This window comes from Octodon degus, unplaced genomic scaffold (genome assembly GCF_000260255.1).
Source record: "Octodon degus isolate 3935 unplaced genomic scaffold, OctDeg1.0 scaffold00118, whole genome shotgun sequence".
NCBI classification, from domain to species: domain Eukaryota; kingdom Metazoa; phylum Chordata; class Mammalia; order Rodentia; family Octodontidae; genus Octodon; species Octodon degus.
In genome coordinates, this window is record NW_004524694.1 from 1,976,804 (window position 1) to 2,003,957 (window position 27,154).

General features: G+C 32.6%; 1 protein-coding gene across 1 annotated transcript in view; it reads left to right on the forward strand.

Annotated features, from left to right (window-relative positions):
• The window catches only part of Vps13b (vacuolar protein sorting 13 homolog B), an 881,657-nt gene that overhangs the window by 486,486 nt on the left and 368,017 nt on the right, over positions 1-27,154 (forward strand). Inside the window, 1 exon segment of the mRNA XM_023699943.1 lies at positions 26,234-26,437. Within this exon segment, the coding sequence (XP_023555711.1) occupies positions 26,234-26,437 (204 nt within the window).

Below are 27,154 nucleotides of genomic sequence, written 5' to 3' on the forward strand. Positions count from 1 at the left end.
AATTTGTTCTTAAAATTTTAAGAAAAATGTTTAAATTGAGGACTTTCAGAAACACAAACAAGGGCCAGGGAGATGGCTCAGTAGAATAAGCACTTCCCTGGCAAGCACAAGAACCTGAGTTCGATCCCCAGTATCACAAAAAAAAAAAAAAAAAAAGACACAATTTTTTATTCTGAAAGTAAAGACTTGCTGGAGAGCATTACTACAGATGGAGACAATAGAATAGAAATTATCCAGACTGAAGCATAGAGAGGAAAAAAAAATTTAAAAAGCAGAACAAACTGTTAAGTGGGTTAGGTACTGTCAAAATATTTAATAGGTATAAATTACAAGAAATAGAACAAAAGAAACATTATCCTGAGGCTTTTCCAAAATCAAGTTACAAATTGGCAACTCACACAAACACACTACCTTATCTTCAGCCCAATCAAAAAATGTAAAATAAATATAGCCAGCCATTACTGGTCAGATTGCTGAAAAATTAGAGAGATACTACTTCCTGATGAGTTTAGGGAGGAGGCTAGCAGAAGAAAAAGAAATATAACCATATTGGTTCAAGGGACGATGCAAAGCCTAAGGTAGTAAATAGTCTGATGGAGAAGTTTTTATCTTTAACAATTTTGAATGTTTGATTCTTAAGAAAAAAACCCCTCTAAAGCACAATCATTAAAAAATTGTTTTATCTTTGACAGTGCAATAAAAGGCCTAACATAATCAAAGGTCTCAAATTTGGTGAAGAAAAACTCCTAGGTGACATGACATCATTCTTCAAATGTTTCTGCCTATCATGTATCATACTAGTTTCATTCCTTCTGAAACTAACTACAGACTTGAAGTCATTAAATCTATAGATGTCACCGTGACACTAATTGCAGCTCAACAGAATAAAGATCTTTCAAATTTTAAAAATTTATTCAGGCGCTGGGGACATAGCTCAGTGATGTAAGCCCCTGCCTGACAAGTGCAAGACATATACTTGATACCCGGTATCACATGCCATGCTGGCTATGGATCTCCAGGCACTCTGTGCCAGCCACCAAAACCGGGCATGGTGGCACATACCTGTAATCCCAGGGCAGAGGAGGCTGAGACAGGAGGATCAGTATAAGTCCAAGCTGTTTGGCAAGACCATATACCAAATAAAATAAATAAGTAAATAAATGATTTTTAAAATAATAAAAATATTATTTATTTCACTTAATAATTATTCATTGGATATCTACTGTCCATAATTGAGCTAGAAAAAAATGTCTCTACTTTCTTGGAAGTGTGTATTCTAATGAACGAGTATTTTCATTAAAGATATACATAAAATAAGTGACAAAACTAGGACTATCACTTCCTATTACCTGTGCTCTTTAATCCTATAACCTGCTGCCTGTATCAGGCTTTCTTGTAAAGACAGACTACCTTATAATAGCCAATGTGTCACATTAAGTTTGAAACTTGATTTTTTTTAATTTTCACATTCACGTTTTATTATTTTTGCTTTTTATTATTTAGATATTAGGGTTTTTTCTCCCTAACATTCTTGTCATCTAAGATTACTGGAGTAGGCTGGGGCAGTGGGGTCTTGCCATTTAGTCCGTTTTTCTGGGATGAGCTTTAATGTTTTCTCAGCTGGAATAGAAGACCTAATATAGCCTTAGAGCTGTAATTCATAGTGAAAGCTCTTAAACTCTTAGTCATACACGCTTTCTACTGTCCTGGAACTGAAAGAAAGAGAAAGAGAGGGATGGAAGGAGGTCCTTAGCTAATAGTTTTGTCATCGAACTTTTCCTTACATCTTTCATGAGTTGTGAAGTGAGTCATTAAAGATACAAACAGTAACACAGATTTAGCTGGTTTATATCTTGTGATTCTTACTTCATATTATATTTTTCAAATCATTGTAAAACAAATACTTTCTTCTTTAGAGACAGGGTCTTGATATGTAGTTCAGGCTAACAGCAGTCCTCCTGCCTCGGCCTCCCAAGTGCTGGGATTGCAAGCCTGTGTCACTATGCCCAGTAAAAAACATAAATCCTTTTAATTCTTTTTGTTACTTTAGCAAAGTTGTTTATTTGTCTAGTTCTGTCTCAATTATGAAGAAAAAGAGATGTTAAAATTTACATTGTTCTTAGCCTTGAATTCTCATACTCATAAATTTTAAATATATTGAAATAACTATGATTTTAATACTTCAGACAGTATTTGCTTACACATAATTTTCTATGCCAAAATGATATCAATATTGGGTAACTATGTTAGAAAGGTTCATAGAAATTTGTGCTTTTTTCTCCCTGCTTATCTTGTGCAGTTGAGAATTTGTTGTGTTCAAGCTACACGTGTCAACAGTATTACTGGATTAAAGGCATTTAAGATTATATATTGCCAATATCGTGACATTTTCATATTGTCTAAAATTTTACAAAAATTTTAATTCCTCCTATTGGACAATTTTTAAATATTAGTGATTTTTAACAAAATACTTGGAAAGAAAGTATAAATAATTGGTAAAAGAATTTTTTTTTTTTTCCAGAACCAGGGATTGAACTCAGATCCTTGTGTTTGCCAGTCAGTCGCTTATCCTACTGAGCCATCTACCCGGCCCCCAGAATTTTAAAATACTTAAAACTTTTCCTTTCATAATATCCTTAATTAGAAAGTTTATTTATTTTTTCATAATTATATTTATAAACAAATAGCAATGAGACGGTTTCAAACCAAATTGGTAGGACAGTTTCAATAATTAACACATTGCATACATTTCTTCCCAGTGGTTAATTGCTGTACAAGATATCCCATTTACAAACACTATTAGAACAAATCCCTCTATTCACCAAGAGAATGTAACTATATATCTATCCTAACCACTTTGAATACACAGATAAAAATGGACATTCATCTGTATCCCCCCTTTTTTTTTGTTAAGTTCCGTTAAATTAGAAAGTTTAGCTTTCATGCTTTGAGAAAGATATATCTTTCTTATTATTGGACATTTTTCAAGTTCTTCATAAACGTTCTGTTCATGCCATTAATCTTTTTGGGTCTTCTAATGTCCCTTATGGTATTTTATCTGTGACTAATTTATTCCACAGCTCTTTTAAAACTTTGTCAATTGCTATATTTTTGAATGATTTTTTGCATACTCCACTAATCCTTTTTGATACATTTACTATTTAATAGACTTGAATCTGATATTGAGGTTCATTTTTGTTCCATAGAGAATTTCATTCTCTTGAAAAAATAATCTACATGTACGTTATGAAAATCCATAGTGATTTTGGCAGACATCTTAAAAACATCATCTAACGGTGAGACTTCTGACACATGAACACTTCTATGGTAGCTTAATCTATATAATTTCACCTTGAAAGAACTATAAAAGATGTTATAGCTGGTTCACTCTGCACTTTTAAATCACTTCTTATAGTAGAACTCTTTTAGGTAAAAACAGGACTTTTTCCCATCTGTTTATTAATTTTTGTGGACAACTTTTACAAGATTAAAAGTTGTGTTTATCTCCTTGAGCCTGATGTGACAGCATGAGTCAAATGAAGTGTGAGAAAGTCTCTTAATATTATGTAGTTACTAAGAAAGTTGCATTACAGAAATCCACTTCATGACTGATACTTGAATAAAAGTTCAATGCAAAACAATGGATTTTTTTGCAATCGAAAACTTTGCTATTTTATTAAATTTGGCACAGTTTTTTATAAACCACTATAAAATACATCTTAGTTTTTTACTGGCTTGGATATATAATCAAATTTCTGAGATTTTTAAAAAGATAATTTACTAAAACTCTTAAATTAACTATCTTGTTCAAGAATTAAAATAAATAAAACTTGAACTTCCATGCTATCTAAGTTAAGAACATTTACAGATGACTCAGCTATAATATACATAAAAATCTGACAGTTTTTAACTTCTAATTTTATTTCTTCTGTTATATGTACTTGGCACATTTTGTAATGATGATCCTGACTTTGGAATCAACATTTCCAATATAAAAGAACACTCGATCAATGTGATTAGTGAAATTCATGTTAGAGATTCACTGAATTTATTACAAATATATTTTTGAGAAGTAAAGCATATGAATAACATAATTTCATAGTTGAAATTCTGATACTTCCATAGCAAAGCTTAAAACCATGAATAGTTATGCATGTGTATAAACAAATTATGTTTATTTAAAAAATTATTTTTTGTCAGAGCATTAGAATATATTTTTATACATAATGTATGCAGCTCAAGTTAGATTTTTGTTTTATATATTTGTATGCTTTTTCCTGAAACCTAGATTATCATGTACTTTAACAGTCAGCTATAGTTTGCACATATGATGCTAAGATTAAATTGTGCAAATCCCACAAAACTATGTTCTTCTCCCTTCTCCCAACCTTTAATTTCTTCCTAATTTTCTTATAAAATGGTTCTCAAAATAACCATGGTGTTAGTTTTTGGCAACTTATGTTTCATATCTAGGGACATTATGACCTTAAAGCTGTATAATGTTTAGTGTTGCTTTCAACTGTCTTTTAGCAAGTCTGAGAAATTGGGATAATAGATAAAGTAAATTGTCTATAACCTTTGTTTTAAAATATTATTGGCAGAGTTGTAGCTCTTGTTATGTCCTTCAGCTGATCTAGTTGAAGGGTTTGGATTTACATTTGGCCTCTCCAGAGTAACTGCATCTTTTGTGGCTTCCTGTAGCATAACGTAAGTTTCATGAATCTGTTCCTGTTTGTTGCCAAAACCTACCTCAATAGAAATGTTGGAAATGAGTGTAGGTTCTATTGTCATAAATTATGGAATTTTTAAAATGTATTTTATCCTTTTAATTGACATATTTCCCTCTAGAAGTATACATTGGAAATAAGCTACAGAATAATAGTGTATTTATATTCTCATTATAACAGTTCATATTGGAAAATTATTGTATACTTCTTTGAAATACATTTTCATTCTACTCAGTACATTTGACATGTAATACCGTATATCAATTCTTGATTATGTGCTTTCATTGAGGTAATAAAAGTATGTGAATTTGTTAACTAAATATTTCAGAACTTAAAGACAAGTGAAAGAAAGTATAGTATACCTTTAAATTTAAAAAAGAACAATAAAAATGTAAAATCAACAAAGTATCTGAAATATAATGATAGTTCACTATAATTACTGACTTGTAAGACAACTCTAGGTATCTGATATAAAGGAAAAATAAGGCTTTTTCCAAAAATAACAGTGATTGAGTATTATAAAGAGTAACTTGCTTCTCAGACCCAAAAGCTACAACTCTTGTTGCATAGGTCCTGCTTTACTTTGGTCTTAACCATCCAGTAGAAAAGTACGAAGACGAAATATAGGAAGGAAAGCCATGCTGTTATGTTGAGCTGTGGGGGACTCAGGTCAACAATTTCTGAAATTACCAGTGAAACAGAAGACCCAATGCTATTATGGGCTACTGGACTCTTTTAGAATATTTTGCTGAGTTTACACACCTATAATATTCAAATAATGGAACTTAACAAAAAAAGGATATACAGATGAATGTCCATTTTGTATCTGTGTATTCAAAGTGGTTAGGATAGATATATAGTTACATTCTCTTAGTGAATAGAATGATTTGTTCTAATGGTGTTTGTAAATAGAATCTTAAGTCCGCATCTTGTACAGCAATTAACCACTAAGAAGAATGTATGCAATGTGTTAATTATTGAAACTGTCCTAGCGATTTGATTTGAAACTGTCTTATTGCTATTTGTTTATCAATAAAATTATGGAAAAAAATAGGATAGATATACAGCTTCTATGTCTTAATTCAATGAGAAGAAAGATTTGTACTAATAGTGTTTAGACAGGATATCATGCCTGCATCTTGTACTATGAATAAACACTATGAAACAACAATATGCAATGTATTAATTATAGAAACTGTCCTAATTGGTTTTTTAAACTGTCTTATTGCTATTTTTTTCTCAATAAAATTAAAAAAAGGAAAAAAAGTAACTTGCACGTATACTCCTGTAGTTACTCATTCATATTGTGTAAATTGTTAAACTAAAAGAATTCAACATGATGGAGGGATGGATGGAAAGTTCTAAAAAATTTTAAAAAGCTTTGAATTTAAGGATGTTCTCTTTAAAAAATAAAAACTAAAAATAATAAAATTTATATAATTGCCTTGCAGTTCCAATTTGATCAAGATTCATTTTATCTTTTGTTGATTACTGTTTACTTCCCACCAACTGGCTCTTATCACTAACAGCAGCAAAAAATAAAGTGATCAGAAAGAAAATTAGGAAACAAGCAATCTGGATTCATTTAATATGTAGGTTAATAAAAATACCTATATGCAGCCTGTAAGAGCCTTTGCTAACTGCTAGTAAGGTAAAAGACTGTTAACAAAACTTTCCTTGCATTTTTTGCTAGAGAGCAATAATTATTACTTTTAAAGCCAATTAAAATAATAAATCAATTTAAATAATATAATACACATGTTGATCTTTATCTCACATTTTATAGGTTTCACACAGCGGGATTATGATCCTTGAATAAACACTATCATGTGCCTTTTTATGCACTAGAAATCTTTATCTTTTCTTTGGAGGCTTTGCATATTCTGTGTCAAAAGCAAATTGTTCCAGAATTTAAAATGCTTTTGCTGGGGCCTGGGACATGGGTCAGTAGAATAAGCACTTCCCTGGCAAGCACAAGGGCCTGAGTTCAATCCCTGCTTCCACAAAAAAAAAAAAGAAAGAAAGAAAAGAAAAAGGCTTTTGCTGACCAGAAAAAAACATTTCGCACTGATAATGAAATATCAATGTTGTGAAAAATACAAATGTGATGGTAAAAGTAGGTAAAAATTATAAGCATTTTTTGTTTTGTACTTCTTTCATCTTTTTATTGAAGTTATACCTTAGATGCAGGAAAATATATTAGTGATTTGTATATGATTAATTTTTGCATATGTATATTGCCGCATTAACACAACGCAGCACCCCAAAAACATTTTTGTGTCCTACAAAATCGTACTTCTTATGCCAAACAACCAATTTTCTGACTGCTATAACTAAAGATTACTTTGGATGTAAGTTAAAAATATTAATTTTTAAATTGTGAAACTTACCTCAACATAATTTGTCATTTATAATATACTTAACATCATTTGTAGGCCAATATCCAATAATACATTTAAAATATAAATGATTTTATTTAAAATTAAAGCAAAACTTCTAACTTTTTGGTGGTCATAAGTTAACATCAAATATTTACCAACTGTGATTTTCCCATGTAAATCTCTTAAGAGATTACTGTACAAGGAAAAGAAATATTCCATTCATTAAGTTTCTAGTGTAAACCTTAATAAATATGACTGTAACATGAATTTTTGAGTCCAATTTCTGTCAATTGTGTTTGTTGCCACTGTTACTTAAAAATGTTATATGCATATGTACATGATGTTTATACATTATAATATACATAGGTTCTCTCACAGAAACATTGCTCTGTATTCTGAGTTGCCATTTTCCTTTAAAAGCATTGACTCATCCAGGTATGGGTTTGATAAACTTGACACAACAGTGAAAGGAATCCCTGTCCTATGTCAGCTTATCAAACACACTGTGGACAGCATGTCTTTGGCATTGAACACTCTCCCAGTCACTGAACCTGTGAATAAAAGCCACGAAGCTTATGCTTAGTGAAACATAACCTCAGTATTTCCAGGTAATTTTAAAATACACCTGATAAAACTGAGGTATAGTACCACTAAACATGAAGTTTTCCAAAAAATAAGGAAAAAATACCATGCATAGGTTATAGAATTTTTCTGACTTTGTTCATTAAGTGACAGAACAATTATAATTAAATTATACAGAAAACATCTGTAATATCTAGCCACTCTGGTGAATTGTCAAATTATTCTATAAATGTAACATATTTACATTGAAAGTAAAACAATAGAACAAGTATGTCTTCATCTTTTTTTAAAAATTTATTGCAGGTATTTCCCTGAGAAAGTTATCCTTCTCTTTGCATCTCTATATTTTTCCACCATGATTCAAATATTTATTTTAGAAAATATGTCCTTAGAAATTTAGCAGCCTAAAAAGGCTGAAAAATCAGTGGTAGACTAGAATCATTTAGATACTGTGCAGGTTAAAAGTATGGTCATAAGTTAAAATTTTTAAAGTATATTCTATATATTCTATAAACATATTCTAGTGAAAAACTGATTCATAATATTCAAGATTAAAACATATTTACTTATAATATTTAGCTTTATGTACATACATGTACAATAAAAATCTATAACATTTATGGGTCAGTCTGCCAGATGTCATATATAATGTGAAAAAATTTTTCCAGTATATTCTCTATACTTACCTTCAAGGAAGAAATTACGTTAAGCAGTACAGTACCTTACCAATGGAGCTCCACTTTTGTGCTGCAAATGAAAGGTAGTACAACAGTGCTGAGCAGAGGTTGCTCTCCTTTTGAGAGAAAATTGCAGTATTCAAGTGAATTTTTTTAAAACAAGGGACTACTTTTAAATGTGTCTGATCACCTCAAAGGATATATAGAGCATTTCCTGCAGTAGGGTTAGAGGAAGGAAGCACCAGACCAAAGTGTTTGATGTGTGATGTACTCTAATTCATTTCATGTGTTTGGTGGTTTTAATATGATGATCAGTGTTCTGCTACGAATTGTGACCGTGGTGTGGTCCAGATCATTAAAGTTCACCTCTTCTTAATATTTAAGATCATTAACTATACCTAGCAGCACAGTTGTAATTAAGGGTAATATTTTCTTTTAAATAACTGCCTCTCATTTTCATTAAAATATTTATTTGTCCTTTTTCATATGATCATCTTAGTGATTGTGATTCTTATGAAAGAGATGTTTCAGTGTTAGGGACTGCCAGTACTAACATTACTATAGATACATGCCCCTTAGGTTTCCTCAGATTTCTTTGCAAAACTGGGATTTAAGTCAGTATTTTCTTCCCTCAGTCTTCTGTGGGTTTATGAAGTTGAAGTTGGAAACACCAGTGTAGTTTTCCTGGATGTTTGAATATAACAGGCAATAATAGTTGAAAGAATTACTGCTATTATATATCTTTAATGAAACAAAGTATGTCTGATGCAGATCTTTATTATTCTTAGATCATATATTCAAAATCAGGAAGGTACTAAACTGCTGTAAGTTTAGGTTGGTTTTTAAAAACATAAATGAGCAACAAAGGCTGATTATATGTAATAGTAAAGACTTGATAACAATCTTAATGCCCAGTTATAGAAGATTGGTTACTATAATAATATCCAGGCAGTGAAATTCTAAGAAGCCATTATAAAGAATAATATCTGAACCTTTTAATTGCCATGAAATGGTATTTAGGTATTTGGTAACTGAATATAAGAGTTTTTAAAATGGCAAGTATAATACGATCTCATTTATTTACATGTTGCTATGTGAATGGAAAATAGCCTGAATACTTGTAACCAAATTGTCAAAGATAGTTACCTATGATTATGTAATCTCCAAGTTCTTTTCATTTACAAATATTTCTTAGTTTTTTAAAGTGTATTTCTAATTTGTAAAACTGTAATTGTAGTTGTAAAAAGTGGAAAGAAAGTGAAAATCTTATATCCATTCTGTCTTTAAAGCTTTAGATACTATCTTAAATTTTAGGATCTTTTAAATATTTAGTCAGTTTAAAATATGCAATAATATATCCTTTTATATTCATTTTTCCTGTACCTCTCTATATATTTGTTTTAGGATCATTTTATATTTTATTTTTAGTCTGATATCATTAGTTCACCCATCATCCAGCCTTTGAAAATTAGACAGTGGCAGTTTTAAATGGAATATGTATTGTGTATTAGGTTGTGTATGTATGCTTTATTTTGTGTGATGAACCAGTTTAATCTTTTAGCCTAACATGAGTATTTATTTAGAAGTTTTCAGAATTTGTGTTTTGTCTCTCAGAGCTGGTGCAAGATATATCATTAATATACTACTTTGAATAAATAAGTTTGTACTGCCTGCCAATGATCTATAAGAAAAATGAATTATCTTTCTTTCATATTGTTGAATCAGCTTCATCATGTTATTTATTTCTTGTTTTAGATTTTTCTCAGGAGAAAGAAAATAATTGAGAAAATTAGAAATGAAACAGAATTTTAAAAAACAAGTTGATAGGAATTCAACAATGGTTGTTATATAGTATATAATCTTCAAAGTGGGTGTTCAGATTACCAAGTTATAAGCATGTAAAATAGGTCGATAAAAATTTAAGCATTAAGTGTTGTTTTCAATAAACCAACAGCGGGGCTGGGGAGATAGCTCAGCAGGTTCCGTGAAAAAAAATCAATAAACCAACAGAAATTAATAGTACAATTAGCTTATATTCATATATATGTATATATATACATATATATACATACATATATATATATATACATATATATATATATATAAATTTCCCCTTCTTTCTTTCTCTTTAACTTATGAATGCTTGCCATTTTCTAGGTGTTTGCTAGGTACAGTTACATTGATAATAAAAATCATTTACCTTCAAAGAGCATAGTTTAGCCATCTTTGTCATTATACTTAAAGTATTTTAGTTTTATTATTATTTTTTTTTAAATTTTTTTATTTTTTTTATTTTTTGGGTGGAACCGGGAATTGAACTCAGGCCCTTGCACTTGCCAGGGAAGCGCTTATTCCACTGAGCCATCTTCCCGGCCCCCTAGTTTAATTATTTTTAAGCATCGTATTCCCAAAGGAAAGAAATACATGGCACATTTAATTATAAACAAGAACTCATAATTTTTATTTTTTGTGTACCATTGTAGCATCTATATTGATTTTTATCATGTTAGTCACTAGTTTTTTTTTTTTTTAAGTTATCTTTCACTGTTAATTTATACATGGTCAGTTGACCTTAATCTGCTTTATTTGTTGTTTTCTTTTGTTTGGTATGGTATTGAGGATTAAATTTAGGGTCTTGTACATACCATGCACACTATCTAACACTGAGCTATATTTTTGAAATTCACCTTTTAAACAAGTAGCTAAACATGGTAGTACATGCCTATAATCCTGGCACTCTGAAAGACTAAGGTAGTAAGATCACAAAGTCAAGCCCAGGATGGGCAATTGAGACCTTGTCAGAATGAAACAAAAAGTAATAGGGATCAAACTCAGTGTGAAGACCATAGGTTCAATCCCCAATAACACCACAATCAGCAAATGAAAAAAAGAACGGTAATTTTCTGCATTTTTGTATCAGTTTGCAATGTGTTCAACTCAAAACATATTAATATTGAAGAATTATATGTGATTTAATACAGATGTGATTTCACTAATCCACACAAAATGTAACTAGTAGATTGTTTCAGTATTTGCCAAAGAAAGTATTGATACACAATTATGTATGATGAATAAATGCAGTTAGAGAACTTGGTGATAAAAAGATAGCTAGAATTAAGTGCAATGATGCTTCCCCTCTGTCTTCTTTTTGTACTTTAAAATAAAAAGGGTATGTTTATTTCTACAGTTACATTTTTAAGAATTGTTTGGTAGTGAAAACAAATGAAATTGAAAGTTTGTTTTCAATGTATTAGTCTCACCTCACATGCTAACATGTAAAGAATACCACCCCACACACATCATTTTCATGTCCTGGTTTTCTTGGGAAATACTTGTTAGCTGTTTTTCACATGCTACCCTCCATACTAAATTTTTAGACTTGAAGATAATATTACATTGTAGACAAATAATATTAAATGTTATATAATTTGATTTCTTTTATATTCCTTTTGAGAGACCAAAAAAAAAAAGACTTTTTGCTTTTTTGTGTCTACAAATTTGTGTCTACAAATTTCCTTTTCTCTGGATTTTTACTAATGCCCTAAATTTGTAGTTCAGCTACATTTTAATATTTTAAATGTTTATCTTTGATGTTGATCAACTTTTCTATTACAAGATTGTTTACCTTAAGTTTGGAGGATCATGGTGTAAAAGCACAAATAATAAGGATTAAATTTTTGTAGCCAATATTTTGTTCTTAAAATCTGCCAAGTGTATACTGTTTTATTGTTTTTATGTTGCCTCAATTCTTTTTTTTTTTTTTTTTTTTTTTGGAACCGGGGATTGAACTCAGAGCCTTGCGTTTGCTTGTCAAGCGCTTATCCTACTGAGCCATCTCCCCGGCGCCTCAATTCTTAAGGTAGTATGATATGCTTTTTGCATTTACTATGTTGTATTCTGCATACTTCCCTAAATCATTGAGGCTATTATAATCACCTTACTATATTAATGAGCAAATAAAGATTTATTGGTTAAGTTTGTGACTGTAAGCTAAAAAAATAGTACTTTAAAAGCTCATGTTTTCTTGAAAATAAATTGTAAAATTTCACATTCTCATTTGCCAGTAAAAATATTTTGAGGGCCTACAAACATAAAGAGGTAACAACCTTAATGAAGTTATCTATAATTTAGTTCTCAAATGAAAAGTGTTGGTATGTACTGCTATCCTTTCATCATTACTCTGTTTATATATATAAACCATATAATATTTGTATAGCAATTATATTTTATTGCTCCACCACAAACCATTTATTAATATAATGTTGTTACTTCGTTAAAGGTTTATATTTAAAGATTTTTTTAATTTTTTAAAAAGAGTACAAATTAGAATGAAAGCAAAAATTGACAAGCAATACTGATTTTCACTTAAAGTAATATTAATTTCACAGTATTTGTTGTAATACATAGTATTGTCTTCCAGCCAGTTTTCATATTACCAGATATATGCATGAAATTTGGAAGAAGAAAGCAAAAAAAAGAAAGAAAGAAAGAAATTAAGAAGAGAAAAAGTACAAATAATTGAAAAAGGAGACGAAACAAAGCATTGACTGCTTCTTTCCATAGACCAGCAGAAATGCACAGTACAGTTGTCCAAATCATCCTGCTTACATACATAGATAAATCTCTTTCCTCCACTCACTCTCCTGTCCTTCTCCTCAACTCGGCAACGCTTTCCTTTTAAATAAGTTCATTCCCTTTTCCATTGTCTGTTTTGTCCTTCAGATTCCATTTTTCTCTTTCAGGTTTTCACACTAAGACAGTATGATGTTAAGAGTATGTTCTCTAGTTGCATTCATTTACCAATAGAAGACTCAAATTTATCCCATTTTATAGCTGAATAATACTCCATTTGGTAAAAATACCACATCTTCTCTATCCATTCTTCAGTTGATGGGCATCTGGGTTGTTTGCAGGATTTAGCTATGGTAAATTGTGCTGCTATAAATATGGGTGCACACATATTGCTGTGGTATGAGGTTTTCAGTTCATCTGGAAAGGTACTCAGGGGGGAAGAACTGGCTTGATTGGGACATTGAATCCTACCATTTGAAGGAATCTCCACACTGATTTCCGTAGTGATTGTACCAGTCTGCACAGTGGAGAAGGGTTCCTTTTTCTCCACAGCCTCTCCAGCATTTGTTATTGGCTAACTCCTTAATCTTAGCCATTCTTTCTGGAGTGAGATGGAATTTCATTGTTGTTATAATTTACATTTCTCAAATGACCAATGGTGTTGAACATTTTTTCATGTACTTACTTGCCATTTGTATTTCTTCCTCTAAGAAGCGTATATTCATCTTGGATGCCCATTTTTGGATTGGGTCTTTAAATTTGGGCAGCCTAATTTTTAAATCTTTTTATGTTCTAGGTAGAAGGCCTTTGTTGGAGGGATAGTTGGCTATAATTTTTTTCCACTCTGTGCGTTTTCTTTTTACTTTGTTGGAGATTTGCTTTGAAGTGAAGAAACTTTTCAAAAACATGAGATCCCAGTTGTTGATTATTGATGTATTTCCCATGCACTTTGGTTTTTGTTCATGAACTCTCTAAATGCCCCTGTCTTTAAGATTTCTACTTACATTTACTTCCAGAAAATGTAGTGTTTCTGTTTCAATATTTAAATCTTTGATCCATTTTGACTGTAGGTTTGTGCATGGTGACATGCATGTGTCTAGTTTTATCCTTTGGTATCTGGAAAGCCAGTTTTTCCAACACTATTTATTAAATAGGCTATGTTTCTTCCAGTGAGCCTGTTAGGCCCCTATATCAAAGATGAGGTGATTCAGTGTGTTTGTATTTCCATCTGTATCTTGTAATCTGTTCCACTGATCCTCAGTTCTTTCTCTGTGCCAATACCATGTTTATTTTTTCACAGTAGCTTTTTAGTATAATTTCAAGTGAGAGATTGGGTTAACTCCTCCCTTTCCTTTGTTTTCAGAATTGCTTTTGATATTTTGGCTCTTCTGGTTCTAAATGATTTTGAAGAATGTTTTTCTAGCTCTGTGAGGTATTCTAATGGTATTTTAATCAGAATTGTATTGGATCTGTACAAAAATTTTGGGAGTTTGGCCATTTTCTCAATGTTGGTTCTTCCTATCCAGGAGCATAGAGTATTTTTCCATTTTCTCAAATCCTATTCAGTCTCTTTTGTCAGAATGCTATAATTTTCACTGAATAAATATTTTATGTTCTTTGTGAGATTGATTTCTAAGCATTCCATTGTTTTGAATGTTATTGTGAAAAGTGTAGTTTCCTTAATTTTTTACTCTGTACATTCATTGTTTGTGCACAGAAATGCTACTAATTTTTCAGTGTTTACTTTGTATGTTGGTATGTTGCTGAATTTTCTGATTAAATCTACATGACTCTTGATGGAGTTCTTGGGGTCATCTATGTAGAGTATCATGTCATCTGCAGATGAAGATATTTCACTTATTTTTTTCCAAACCTTATGCATTTTTTCTCTTTTGTCTAATTGCTCGGGCTAATATTTCCAGAACTGCTTTGAATAGCAGTGGAGACAGTGGACATCCTTGTTTTATTCCTGATTTTAAAGTGAAGGCCTTTAGTTTTTGCCCTTTTAATATGATGTTGGCTATCGGTTTCTTTAGATGACTTTTATCAGGTTGAGATATAGACTGTCTATTCAGTTTCTCTTCAGGGCTTTTATAAGGAGTGACTGTTGGACTTTGTCAAAAGCTTATTCTGTATCTATTGAGATGATCTTGTGGATTGTGTTCTTGGTTCTATTGATGTAGTGTATTATATGTATGGATTTATGTATAGTGAACCATACCTGCATTCCTGGAATGAATCCCAATTAATCATGATGTGTTATCTCCTTGATATTTTGTTGCATTCTGTTTGCTAGTATTTAATGAGGATTTTTGCATCTATATTCATTAAAGATATTGGCCTGTGGTTCTTTTTTTTTTTTTTTTTTTGCGGAACCAGGATTGAACTCAGGCCCTTGTGCTTGCCAGGGAAGTGCTTATCCTACTGAGCCATCTCCCCGGCCCTGGTTCTCTTTTATAGTAGGATCTTTCTCTGGTTTTGGAATCAGAATAATACTTGGCCTCCAGCGTTGAATTTGGGGGAATCACTTTCTTTTCAATTTCATTGAAGAGTTTGAGATAGTTGGTATTAAATCTTCTCTAAATTTCTTATAGAATTCTGCTGTGATTTCATCAGGACATGGGTTTTTCTTTGTTAATAGTTTTTGCTTTTTTTCTATTATGTATTCAATTTCTTTTTCTTTCTTTCTTTCTTTTTCTTTTTCTTTCTTTTGTAGAACTGGGGATTGAACTCAGGCCTTTGTGCTTGCCAGGCAAGCACTTATTCTACTGAACTATATCCCTGGCCCCTTCAATGTCTTGTTATTTGGTTATTGAGAGTTTATATATCTTCTTGACTCTGCTTTGGCATTTCTTATGGATCTTGGAAACAGTCCATTATGTGAGAGTAAAGATTGTGGAAAGAAGTATTGATGATCTTGTGAATTTCTATAGGATCACTAGTGATTTCACCCTTTTCATTCCTTTTGCATGATTTTGGCTTTTTTTTTTTTAAATTTCCTTTTCTTCTTTTTAAATTAGGTTGGCTAGGAGTTTATTCTTATATTGTTTTTGTTTTCATCACTTTATAGCTGCTGAATTATTTCCTGGTTCCTTGCTAGTTTTAAGAGATCTATTCCAAGTTCGTTAGCTGTAACACTTTGAGGTCTGCAAGTCTATCTTCAGTTTCATTCAAGTGATTTTGCCAGCTCTTGATTGAGTTCTTAATATCCTAGATACCTGTTTGAATCTTTTCATGTATTTTAATTATTTCCAGTATTATTCATTCAGTGTTTCCATCATTTTTGTGTTCTCCTGTATTTTTCTATATATGTTTTCTTAGCAGGGCTGAGAATATCTTTTTTGATTGTTGTCATTTCTTTTTGCATCTGAGAGATTGTTTCTGTTCTATAGCCTGATGGACTTGTTTCTTTACTACAGTTGGTATTATTTCAGAGATTTCATGTGTGTGATTTTCAACTTCTTGTATGTGTTTATCTCCTGGATTTGATCTGGATGGACTAGAAGATTGAGATTCCCTTTTGCCATTTAGGAAGCTCCCAGTAAACACCCACATAGAGTCCTGCAGGCTGTCCATAGTCCTCCACAGTTCTTTAATAGCTCCAGGAAAGCTCTGCACCTGCTCGAGGTGGGCCCACAGATCTCAGCTCTCCTGCATCCCAAGGGCCACTCAGAGTTCTCCTGAGATCTTTTTTTTTTTTTTTAAATGTATTTAGGACATGATCTCCAGGGTCTCACTACGTAGATGGGACTCATAGTGATCCTGTTTTCAGCTTCTCAAGTACTGAGATTACAGACGCGTGCCACCACTCCCAGTCTCAATCACCTGATTAATGCACCCCAGGCTGGGGAACAACATGCTGGGGATCAAACCCTGGCTGCTGTGCTCTGCTTAAGCAGGCGTTTTAGTACACTGAGCTATTTGACCAGCCCTTGAGTTCTTAAAAGTTTGGAGAGGTACCAGCAGAAATTCCACACCTCATTGTTGGAGGCTAAGGAAGGTCAGAGTTTACCAGAGTCCCACAGGCTCCCAGAGTCTGCCAAAGTTCTTCAATGATGCTTGGAAAACTCCATGCCTTCTGGTCCTGGGTCCACACATCTCAGCTCTTCTACATCCAGCAGGCCACTCAGCATTCTCCTATGTTCTTAAAAGTTTAGACTTGCACCAGCAGAAGCTCTATGCCTGCACCTTGTGAGCTAAGGAAGGTCTGAGCTTACCAGAATCTTGCAGGCTTCCCAGAGACTGCCAAAGTTTTTAAATCCAAAGTTAGTTTTAATTTTCGGCACATAGGAATCATATTCTTAGAGAACAAGTTAATAATTAGATACAATCTCTTTTTTCTCCTTTACATGCTTTTTTGGTAATTTGAAATATATGATAAATGTTTTAGTGTTAATTTAGCACTTGGACTCCATATATAGAAAAATCATTTCCTTATATAATGTTTTCAACTCATAAAATTATTTAAATCCCCTCTGTTTTTCCTGGTGACTGTCATTAGTTTTCTTTGGATTTTATAGTGAAAGTAAATATCTATTCTGTAGATTCAGCCCCAAAGCAGGAAATCCAGCTTATTTATTACAGTAGGTAGTCATCATTTATTATTTACTTCAGATATTAATTAAATATTACCACATTTAATCCCAAAAGAAACCTGTGTAGTATAGATATCGTTATCTTCTTTTGGTGGAAACGTGAAATTCAGTTATATAGTACTATTCATGTATCCCTAAGGATATGTGATTGAAAAATTGTATGACTAGAATTAGAACCGTGACTATTTTAAAATTCATATCCTTAATAAAGTATTATTTTGCATCCAGTTTGTCCATGAAATCCTAAACAGCAGTGAACTGTCTTACAGGTGTGTTATCTTTCTTCACTGTATTAATTGGACCAGAAAATGGATGTCTATCTCTTACTTCTCCTGTTTCCTTCATTGAAATTAAAACTGAGAAGTATATGTACTGCCATTTGTGAACTAACCATGCTACACACAATTACATAAAAAGAAAACTGCAGTCGGAGTTGTAGGAAACATTAATATTAAAGGGCAAAATAGCTAAAAAGAGTCTAAATTGGATAGTAAGGAGAGATGGCTGAAGAATTATGATGGCACATAAACTCGTAAGGGAAATTATTTTTAATTAGAAAAATCATGAAAATAATAATTTCTAATACATATTGATTAATTCCTTCAGTGTTAGATACTCTTTTGCATGCATTAACTCATTTAATTCCTTCAGTAACTTAACTTTTTAGAATGGTAAAATGAAGTATTACAATTTCTTTCTTTTTTTTTTTTTTTTGGTGGAACCAGGGATTGAACTCAGGCCTTTGTACTTGCCAGGGAAGCACTTATTCCACTGAGCCATCTGCCCCCCCCCAATATTATAATTTCATTTTGCCCAAGGCATCTAGGCAAAGAGCTTGCATTATGGATCCAAGCAGGATAAAGTTTCAGTCTCTACTCTTTACCAGTATTTTATACTGCCATTTTGATTGTCTTGTGTCCAAAATGTCCACTGAATTAATGGCTGAAAATTGCCTCTTGAATGTAGTAATGAGAAAATCAGTTGGGGACCTTTTCTAGGAAAGTTTCAGAGGACTTATAGGAACGACACCTGGTTATTATTGGTCGGAAGAGAAAATAATTTGTGAATAAATTAAAATACTCAAACATACGATCCTGTTGTCAAGGGCACATGAGGGAAGGAATGGCAGTAACTCAGGAGGAATGCAGACCCTCAAAGTGTCTCTCTTGTGTAAGACTAACTTGAACATGTCTTTAGCCAGAAAGACAGAAGATGCAGGAGAGAAAAAGAAAAACTGATCCAACAAATCTCCAATGAAGTGACAGTAGTAAAGAATGTTTGTTATTCCTTCAACTATTATAAAAAGCCTTCTGCATGCTAACCTTTGTCTAAGTACTTTGTATATGAGAGTGAGAAGAATAAAAGACAGTGCTGCTTGTCACCCAAGCAGCTTGTTAAAATGTTGTACCAGTGGTCTAGATTTTCTGATTCACCAGGATTCAGGAATCAAGCTTTCCATTGTGGAGAAAATTAACAGAGACCTTAACCTTGAAGAAGAGAAAAGATGTTTCCTCTAACTCCATGAAGGAGGCAAGACAAATACAAATTTCTGTTTTGTAAATATAATAGGCATAGATTTTGCTGGTCCTGTCCTGTTCTTCTCAGGTTAGATAGCTAAGGTAAATATGTTACAAGTTGAAGAGATGTGGTGCTTTAAGTATCACTATAATTGGTAGGAATGTTGGTTGGATAAAAGGAAAGAGACAGTGTGTATTCCTGAACCCTGCTGAATCAGATAATCTAGACCACTGGTACAACATTTTAACAAGCTGCTTGGGTGATAAGGAGCGCTGAACTCATGTTCTGCAACGTGAACATAAGAATCCTACAGCAAGTCACTATGGTAACACTCAACATAGGCTTTAGCCTGACAATTATTTTATCCTCTCCCATACTTACTTTCAAAACTACTGATACATACTTGGTAATAAGTATGTAGACATTTAATCATGACATAAAATTTCACCTCTGCATTGTTGTTTTCTGCCTTGTTTAACATAGTATAGATCTTAATTTAGCTATGTGACTGAATTTTACTTCTTTACAGTGAATTCCTGAGATGTGCCTATTCAGCAGTGAGCCCTAAATGGTTCAGCATGAACTGTTTCTTATGTAAACATTCAAAAGGCCTGACCCAGACTAAATCAATTTTAAAAGGAAAACATTAAAGCTATGTTTCCTGTTATACACTTAAAGTCTTCTTTGGTTCCTTATGATTACATTATTGACCAACTATTGCAGACTTTAGCTTATCCTCCTACACCACCTGCTGAATGGTTCAAATGATATGAGAGAAGACTTTCGGAAGGGCAAAGCAATTACAATTATAACTCCTACATGTCAGCCAATAAAGCAGTTTTTGTGTTAAGGGTAGGGAAATTATAGGCATCTTTGGTGATTTGAATTGCTAAAAGGTTTTAAAGGCTGAAGAAAGAGAGCGAAGTTCATAGAACTTTTTGGAGTATTTTAATTTGAGACAAGAAAATTTGATGTCCATTTATGGTAGCAAACATTTCTAAGAAAAATGTAATTAGGAAATGAAACAATAATATAGGTCTTTTTAATGTAAGGTATTAGCATTGTATCCAGACATTGTTAATATTAGTCATTAGGTTCTCACTAACTTAAAATTAATTTCTTGTGATAAGTTCTCTAGTAAAATATCACTCTACTGGTATTCTTTAAGAATTCTGCAATGTTTTTCTTCTGCTGTAAAAACTTAGTTCACTAAGTCAACGCTTTCTTGCATATGATATTTCAATTTTGGCATTTATAATCAGATAATAGTTTACTCTTCCAGATCTTTTTATTTTACATGAACTTTCTCTTGAAGGAAATGTTTTAAAAGCTGTAAATTGTAAAATGAGTTTTAGCTTTTGAGAAAATTAACTTATTTTAAAATCTTATGTCTATAAACATTTATGTATGTATCCTTTTCTAGGGTACCATGAGTTGTGAAATTTTTTTCAAAAGACTTCTTATTGTAATAGTGCTTAAAAAATGTAATGTACATATTTGAAACCATGTTGAATATGATTTCTAAATTTAGTATTGGTGAAAAAAAGCTAAGTGCTTTTTTTTTTTTTTTTTTTTTGGTGGAACCGGAGATTGAACTCAGGCCCTTGTGCTTGCCAGGGAAGCACTTATTCTACTGAGCCATCTCCCCAGCCCCCTAAGTGCTTTGAATATTCCATATTTTAATAAGTGAAGTTGGCTTTAAAGATCATTAAGAAAACACAAGGAAAATCTGATATCAAAATCTTCAAGTGCTTTTCAGAAAAACGAAGTAAACCAGCACAGCATGTTTTCTCAAACTACGTTAATACTGAAAACAAGGCATGGTGATCATGAAAAAAAGGATATACTTTTTTTTTTGGTAAATTGTATATTTTTATTACAGAAAAATCAACTTGTATAGTTTATATACATATTATATTAATAAATAAAACTAATCATTCAAGTGGCCTAACTTTTGAATTCATAATGTAAATTAAAATTTTTAATTTGAAAACTTGAGTTATCAGAGGGAACACATTGAAATTTTCTGGTTTTGCACTCATAGGCTAAGAAATTCTTAAAGATAGTATGTTTTTTAAAAAATACCAGAATGTTTTAAGTTGGTCTATATTTTCCGCTGTAAAATTTTTTTAGCCTAGAAAGTAAGTTTATTGTGTACTATCACTGCTTTTGAATTCTTTTTTTTTAACTAACAAAACAGATTAAATTATAAAATATGCAGTGAATTTTGCTTTATTAAGTTTGAGTATTGTTTCTACTTGGTTTGTTTTTGTTTTTCTGAGTCTTAAGTTTGTGTTTTATTCATCTTACTCTTTTTTTGTCACTTTCTAGTCATTTCACTTCAATTTAACATTTTATTCAAAAGCTGATGAAAGGGTCAAAATAGGATTTTTTTTTCCTAACATGTATTGAAGTTTTTATGATGTGACAACTTCTGTGTCATAACTGAGGGAGAAACTCAGGTTTCTTTTTGCCCTGGACTACTGTTTTACACGTAATTTCTGACATTTGGCAGAGTAAATGGCCAGTTTGCAAGGCAAGTGAATTTCTGGGCCACATATTTTTTATTCCCAAAGACTGGGCCTAGTGCCAGTCTCCTAAACTTTATAAACTTTCTAAGATTTTATAAAGACTTGTCTTTGGCTCCAAGTACCCATTGCATTATGGCATTACTTCTTCTCCTACCTCTGTCCCATTCAGGGCCTCTTACTTGTCTCTGAATGTGTTACTGTCATACCTTTGGGGTTTTGAACCTGTTGTTGCCCTACCTGAGATACTTTAGTGTTTGAAATGAGAGAACTGAACTTTTGAAACTCATTTGACCACTGCCTTTTTCTTTCTTCTGTGATATACTTACACATTATATTTAGTCTTCTGTAGTATTATTTCTTTTATTATTGCTTCTAAATTCTATAGACTGTATGCCAAATGAGGGCAAAAAATATACCAGTGAACCCTTTTAAGCTTTCAGTGATACAAACAACCTGCTATGACACGCATGCAGTAAGTTCACCCACCACTGCCCTAAGGCCTATCATAAGATCTGACAGACAATAGCCAGTGACTGCTGTAGAATGAGTGCAAGTTAGCTCCTTGCAGAAAGGGCTGATTTGAGGAAGCATAGTTTTGATAGACCTGAGGCTAGGAATTTAGGGAAGCTTTGTTCTTTTCCACCACTTACCCTGTTAACAGCAGTTTTATATTGTCAAGGTGTTACATTTTTGGACTTTGGTTTTCAGTACTGGAAACACTACAAAGGGCCTTTGTAGTGAGCTACATAGCTGAATCTTTAACTTCTATTTTTCATTTATTTATTTTGAGACAGGCCCTTTCTAAGTTTCCCTTGGTGGCAACTATAAGCATGTGTCACTGCACCCAGCTGTAGCTTTTTAACTAGGGACACTTTTATATAGAAATAAAACTGGAAAAGAAAACGTAATGTTATTTTTGATCAAACAAAAAAGTAGGCAGCCTTTATATTAATCCTGTGGTGAAATGTATTAAGAATAATTTGTAGGGACACTGAAGATCAGGAAAGATTTTTTTTCTAAAATAAATTATAGTATAAATCTTTATCTGTATGAATCTTCGTAGTAGCCTCCTATTATATGCCTAATCTTCACAGCATTGTACTCACTTGAATTACTGATATAGGGGAATGAAACTCCCAATCTGAACGGTACCTGGAACGAGTTCATGTTCTCTAAAACTAAAGAATGAATTTTAGGAACAAACAGAGGTTAAGAGCAGAATATTTATTGGAGGAAAGAAAGCTTCTGTCTGAGAGGGACAGAAGGGGGGCCCAGTGGGTTGTCCCCTGGGCAGCTGGCTCATCCAGGGACTTTTTTAGAGTAAAACCATGTGATGAGGCAAGTCTATGGTGGTGGAGACTTTGGGAACTTGTTTAGGTGAACATGAGGTAGGACAAAACTATAGTTAACCTTGACTTTAAGCACCATTGCCCCAGTAAAATTAATTAAATCCAGTACCAAATGAGGAATCCAGTAACATAGCAAGTGGGCATGAATAGGGCACAGGGTCTTTTCCTGTTGTGAGTTGGGTTAGTGACTCATTTGAGCTCTTTCAAGGTGATTGATACTTACTTAGAATATCAATCCATGATGCCATTCCTAGGGAAGTGTGTAGCTGCATTTGTTACTTTGTATTGAGGTATTTGTTACTTTGTATTGGCCCAAAACTGGAGTGTCTGTCTCTTCCAATGTTGCAGAGTCACCTTGTCTTCCATATTGTTTTTGAGGGCCTAGCCTTGTCTCACTTCCTATAATATTTCTATCTAATTCAGCAGCCTACATTACAAATATAGTTAATGTAGACTTTTATATTTGTTTGGAGCTTTTTTTTTGTTTTCCCTTAAATGCTGGAGATGTCTCTATTTTTGGCTTTGTTGTATCTTTTAAAATTTCATTAGTTTCTGCTTTTGTTCCCTTCTCTTATTTTTACTGTATGCATCCTTTATGATATTTTGCTTTTGTTTTTTGAGACTGAATCTCACTATGTGGTTCAGGCTGGTCTTGAACTCACTGTTTACCCAAGGTGGCCTCCCACTCTGAGTGATCTTCCCACCTCCTCTATCCAAGTGCCAGCACATTCAACTTGCTCTTAGATTTTGGGTTTTTTTTTTTTTTTTTTTAATCTGCTAAGACTAGTATTTCAAACAAATTGCCCACAGTGTGCCATTTTAACTTCATATCATAACCTTAGTACCAAACATTTTTTAAAAATGTTTATTATATTTTGGCCAGTGATTAATTTAGAAGTATGTTTTTAAATTTCCAAACTTGAAGCATTTTAAAGATTTCTTCTTTAATAAAATAGCTTAATTTAGGATATAATATATATGATATTAATTCACTACAATATGTTGTGACTTGTTTTATAGCCTAACAGATGGTCAGTTTTTATAATTGTTCCTATGTGTTTGAGAAAACTGTACGTCCTCCAGAGGGCAGACACTTGTTCTATTAATGTCTCTGACATCAAAGTTAGGGTTTTTTTCTCCAGTTTTCTATTTTTTGTCTACTTTATCCCTTGCTGAGAGAGCTTTATCCCTTGCTGAGAGAAAATGGGTTACATTTTCTACTGTAAATGATAAATTTCTTCCTTTTGTAGAACTGTCAGGTTTTGTCTTAATGTTTTGAGATTGTTTTTACAAATAAATGTAGAATTGTCTTTTTTTTCCTGTGGTGGAAATCAAGCACAGGGTCTTGAGCAGAGTAGGTAAGCAGTCTACCACTGAACTACACTGCCAGAACATAATGTTTTAACTTCTGTTTGTATTGAATCTTTTGTCTTCTGGTAGTAACTCTATTTAATGATGATATTACCTAATGGCACAGTCAGCTTTCTTTGCTCAACTATTTATCCAGTTCATAATTTTATAGCTCTTAACTCAAATTTTCTATATTCTAAAGTTTTAGCTACGTCTCATTAAAAAAACCTAGAATATAACTGCAAATTTTTAAATCTAATTTTTAATGCAGAGATTTCAGGTCATTTATATTTATCTTAATTATTATGATGCTTGGATTATTTGTAGTTTATTATATATTTTCTGTTCAACACTAAAACTGTGTTCCACATCTATTATTTTAGAGGCTGTTTTAGTATGTGTACATAACTTTTTACATGTGCACCTAAGTGTTATTTAATTAGAACCTTTTCCTTTCCTGACAAAAATACAGGAACATTTTATGTCAGTTAGCTAGCTCTCTAATTTATATATTGTTATTGTCCACTATCTTATTTTTACTCCTTTTTTCTCTCAATTTGGACCTCATTATTACTTTTTTAAGGATTTTTGTTTAGGCTTTCCATGTATTTGCCAGTTTTTTTATTTTTATTTTATTTGGGATTCTTTGTGATATCTCATCTCACATTTTTCATTTTTTAATATTTGAGAAATATTTGAGATATTATCTTGAGGTATTATTATACCTTCTTACCATTTAGTGCATTATTTCCTTGAGAATTCAGTTAAACGCTTTTTAAGATTTTTTTCTATTCTTCATATATCTTAATCCTCTTGTATTTATATTTCTTTAAATTGCATTCAGATTTTTTTTAGATCTCTCAGTTCACTATTACTTCAGCTGATTTTAATCTTCTTGAGTTTCATATTTAAGTAATTCTATTCTCACTTATAGTTCTACATGGTTCTAACAACAATTTTTATTGTACTTCCAGGGTGCTTTTTTAACTTTCTAAATACTAATACTTCATTTCTGCCAACCTACTGTTTTCAGAGTCTTTAAGGCTCTGTGTTTTCCATCTGACATTCGTATTGTGTCTCACTAAGGCTGCCTTAGTGTACTATCATGTATGGGTTGTAAATTTTGCTATGACCTTCTCGTTCCATTCTGAGCTGATCAGGGAAAATTCTTGAAGTTGAAATCATTCCAAGAGAATTTTCTTCTACCTTTGCCTTCCCTGTCCTCAACTGCCTTCCTGGGACAAGCCTATTCAGATTAACTATTTTTCATAAAGTATTCGAGACAAAACCCCCCAAGTATAGATCATCACATCTCCTAGCAATGTAGACAGTTCTGAGGAATGCAGGTGATTGCCACAGAAAGGGGCTTTGGGCGGGCATGGGAACACATGAATGTAGATTGTAGTTTTGTCACATATGAGCTTTGCACCTTGACTGTCTTTTAACTGATTTTTTTCTCTTTGGTAAAAATGAACATAGGAGAACCTGAAAGAATGTCAAGAGTTGAAGTCATACATGTATAAGTATTTAGAAAGTGCAATGCTGGGAATTATGTAAAAAGTTATTACAGTATAGAAGTTAAGTTTTAGATTATATAAAATATATTATAATCTAATACTTGCAGATGTAATCAACTCACATAATTAATTAGTAATCAAAACAAATGATTTTTTTTTCCTTCTCCTTCCCGCAGAAGGAGCATGATGGCACATATCTGTAATCCCAGTGGTCTAGGAGGCTGAGGCATGTGAATTGCCAGATTGAGCCCAGTTTGGGCAATTTAACAAGTTAATTGGACACTTTCTCAAATAAATCATAAAAAATATAGCTCAGCTCAAAGACCTTGGCTTCAACCTCCAGTTCTGAAAAACAAAAACAACTTATGATACTATATTAGAGCAAAATTAACGTAGAATGTTGATCAGGTTACCTTTTTTCACTTCCTTTACAGGAGAGCAATGAATTTGGGAATTCTTCGAGATCCTGGATCAGAAATTGAAGATAGACAATACCAAATAGATCTGCAGTCCATCAACATTGGTACTGCTCAGTGGGATCAACTAAAACCAGAGAAAGAAAGTGCAGCAGGAGGGGTGCTAACAGAGAGTGAAAGGAATTCTCAAAATCCAGCTCTTGAGTGGAATATGGCGAGTAGGTAAGAAATTATTGAGAAATTTTGTCTACTCTGTAATATTTCGTTATCAGAAGAAAACTTGGTGACTGTTTTCATTTTAGCATCTGCTTCGATTCTCAACATAACGTACATTTCCTAGTTTCACCTGAAGAAGTTTATTTGGAAACCTGCTGTTTTTACCACTGTCACATTTCAGTTATTACAAATTTAGGGTTCTGACGGTACTTTTTGTTTTGAGCTTTTTCGTGTGTGTGTGTGTGTGTGTGTGTGTGTGTGTGTTTATTTAAGGGAAAGCTCTACAGGGTGTTCAGGGTCTCACTACTAGATCAGACTCCAGTGATCCGCCTGTTTACAGCCTCTCAAGAGCTAGGATTATAGGTGCTCATCACTATGCCCCAGGGTGGGGCCAGCATAGCATTCCCAGGGATTTAACCCCTGACCCCTGTGCCTGCGTGCAGGTGCTTTAATCTGCTGAGCTATTTGTCTGGCCCTGTTTTAAGCTTGTTATTTGATGAAAAGATCTACTTCAGACTAAAGAATATATTCGTGTATTTTCTTGATATCTATTGTGTTCGAGGTTATTTGTTAGGCTCTCCATTCTACTTACAGTAATGGGAAAAATAACAAATACTGTGTAAAATCATGTTTAAGTTATAGTAGGAGGAAGAGGAAGTTTTTGCACCTTTAAAATTTTTTTCCTCGGAGTGTGCAGAGAGCTTCCTGCTACCCTGCGCCAGC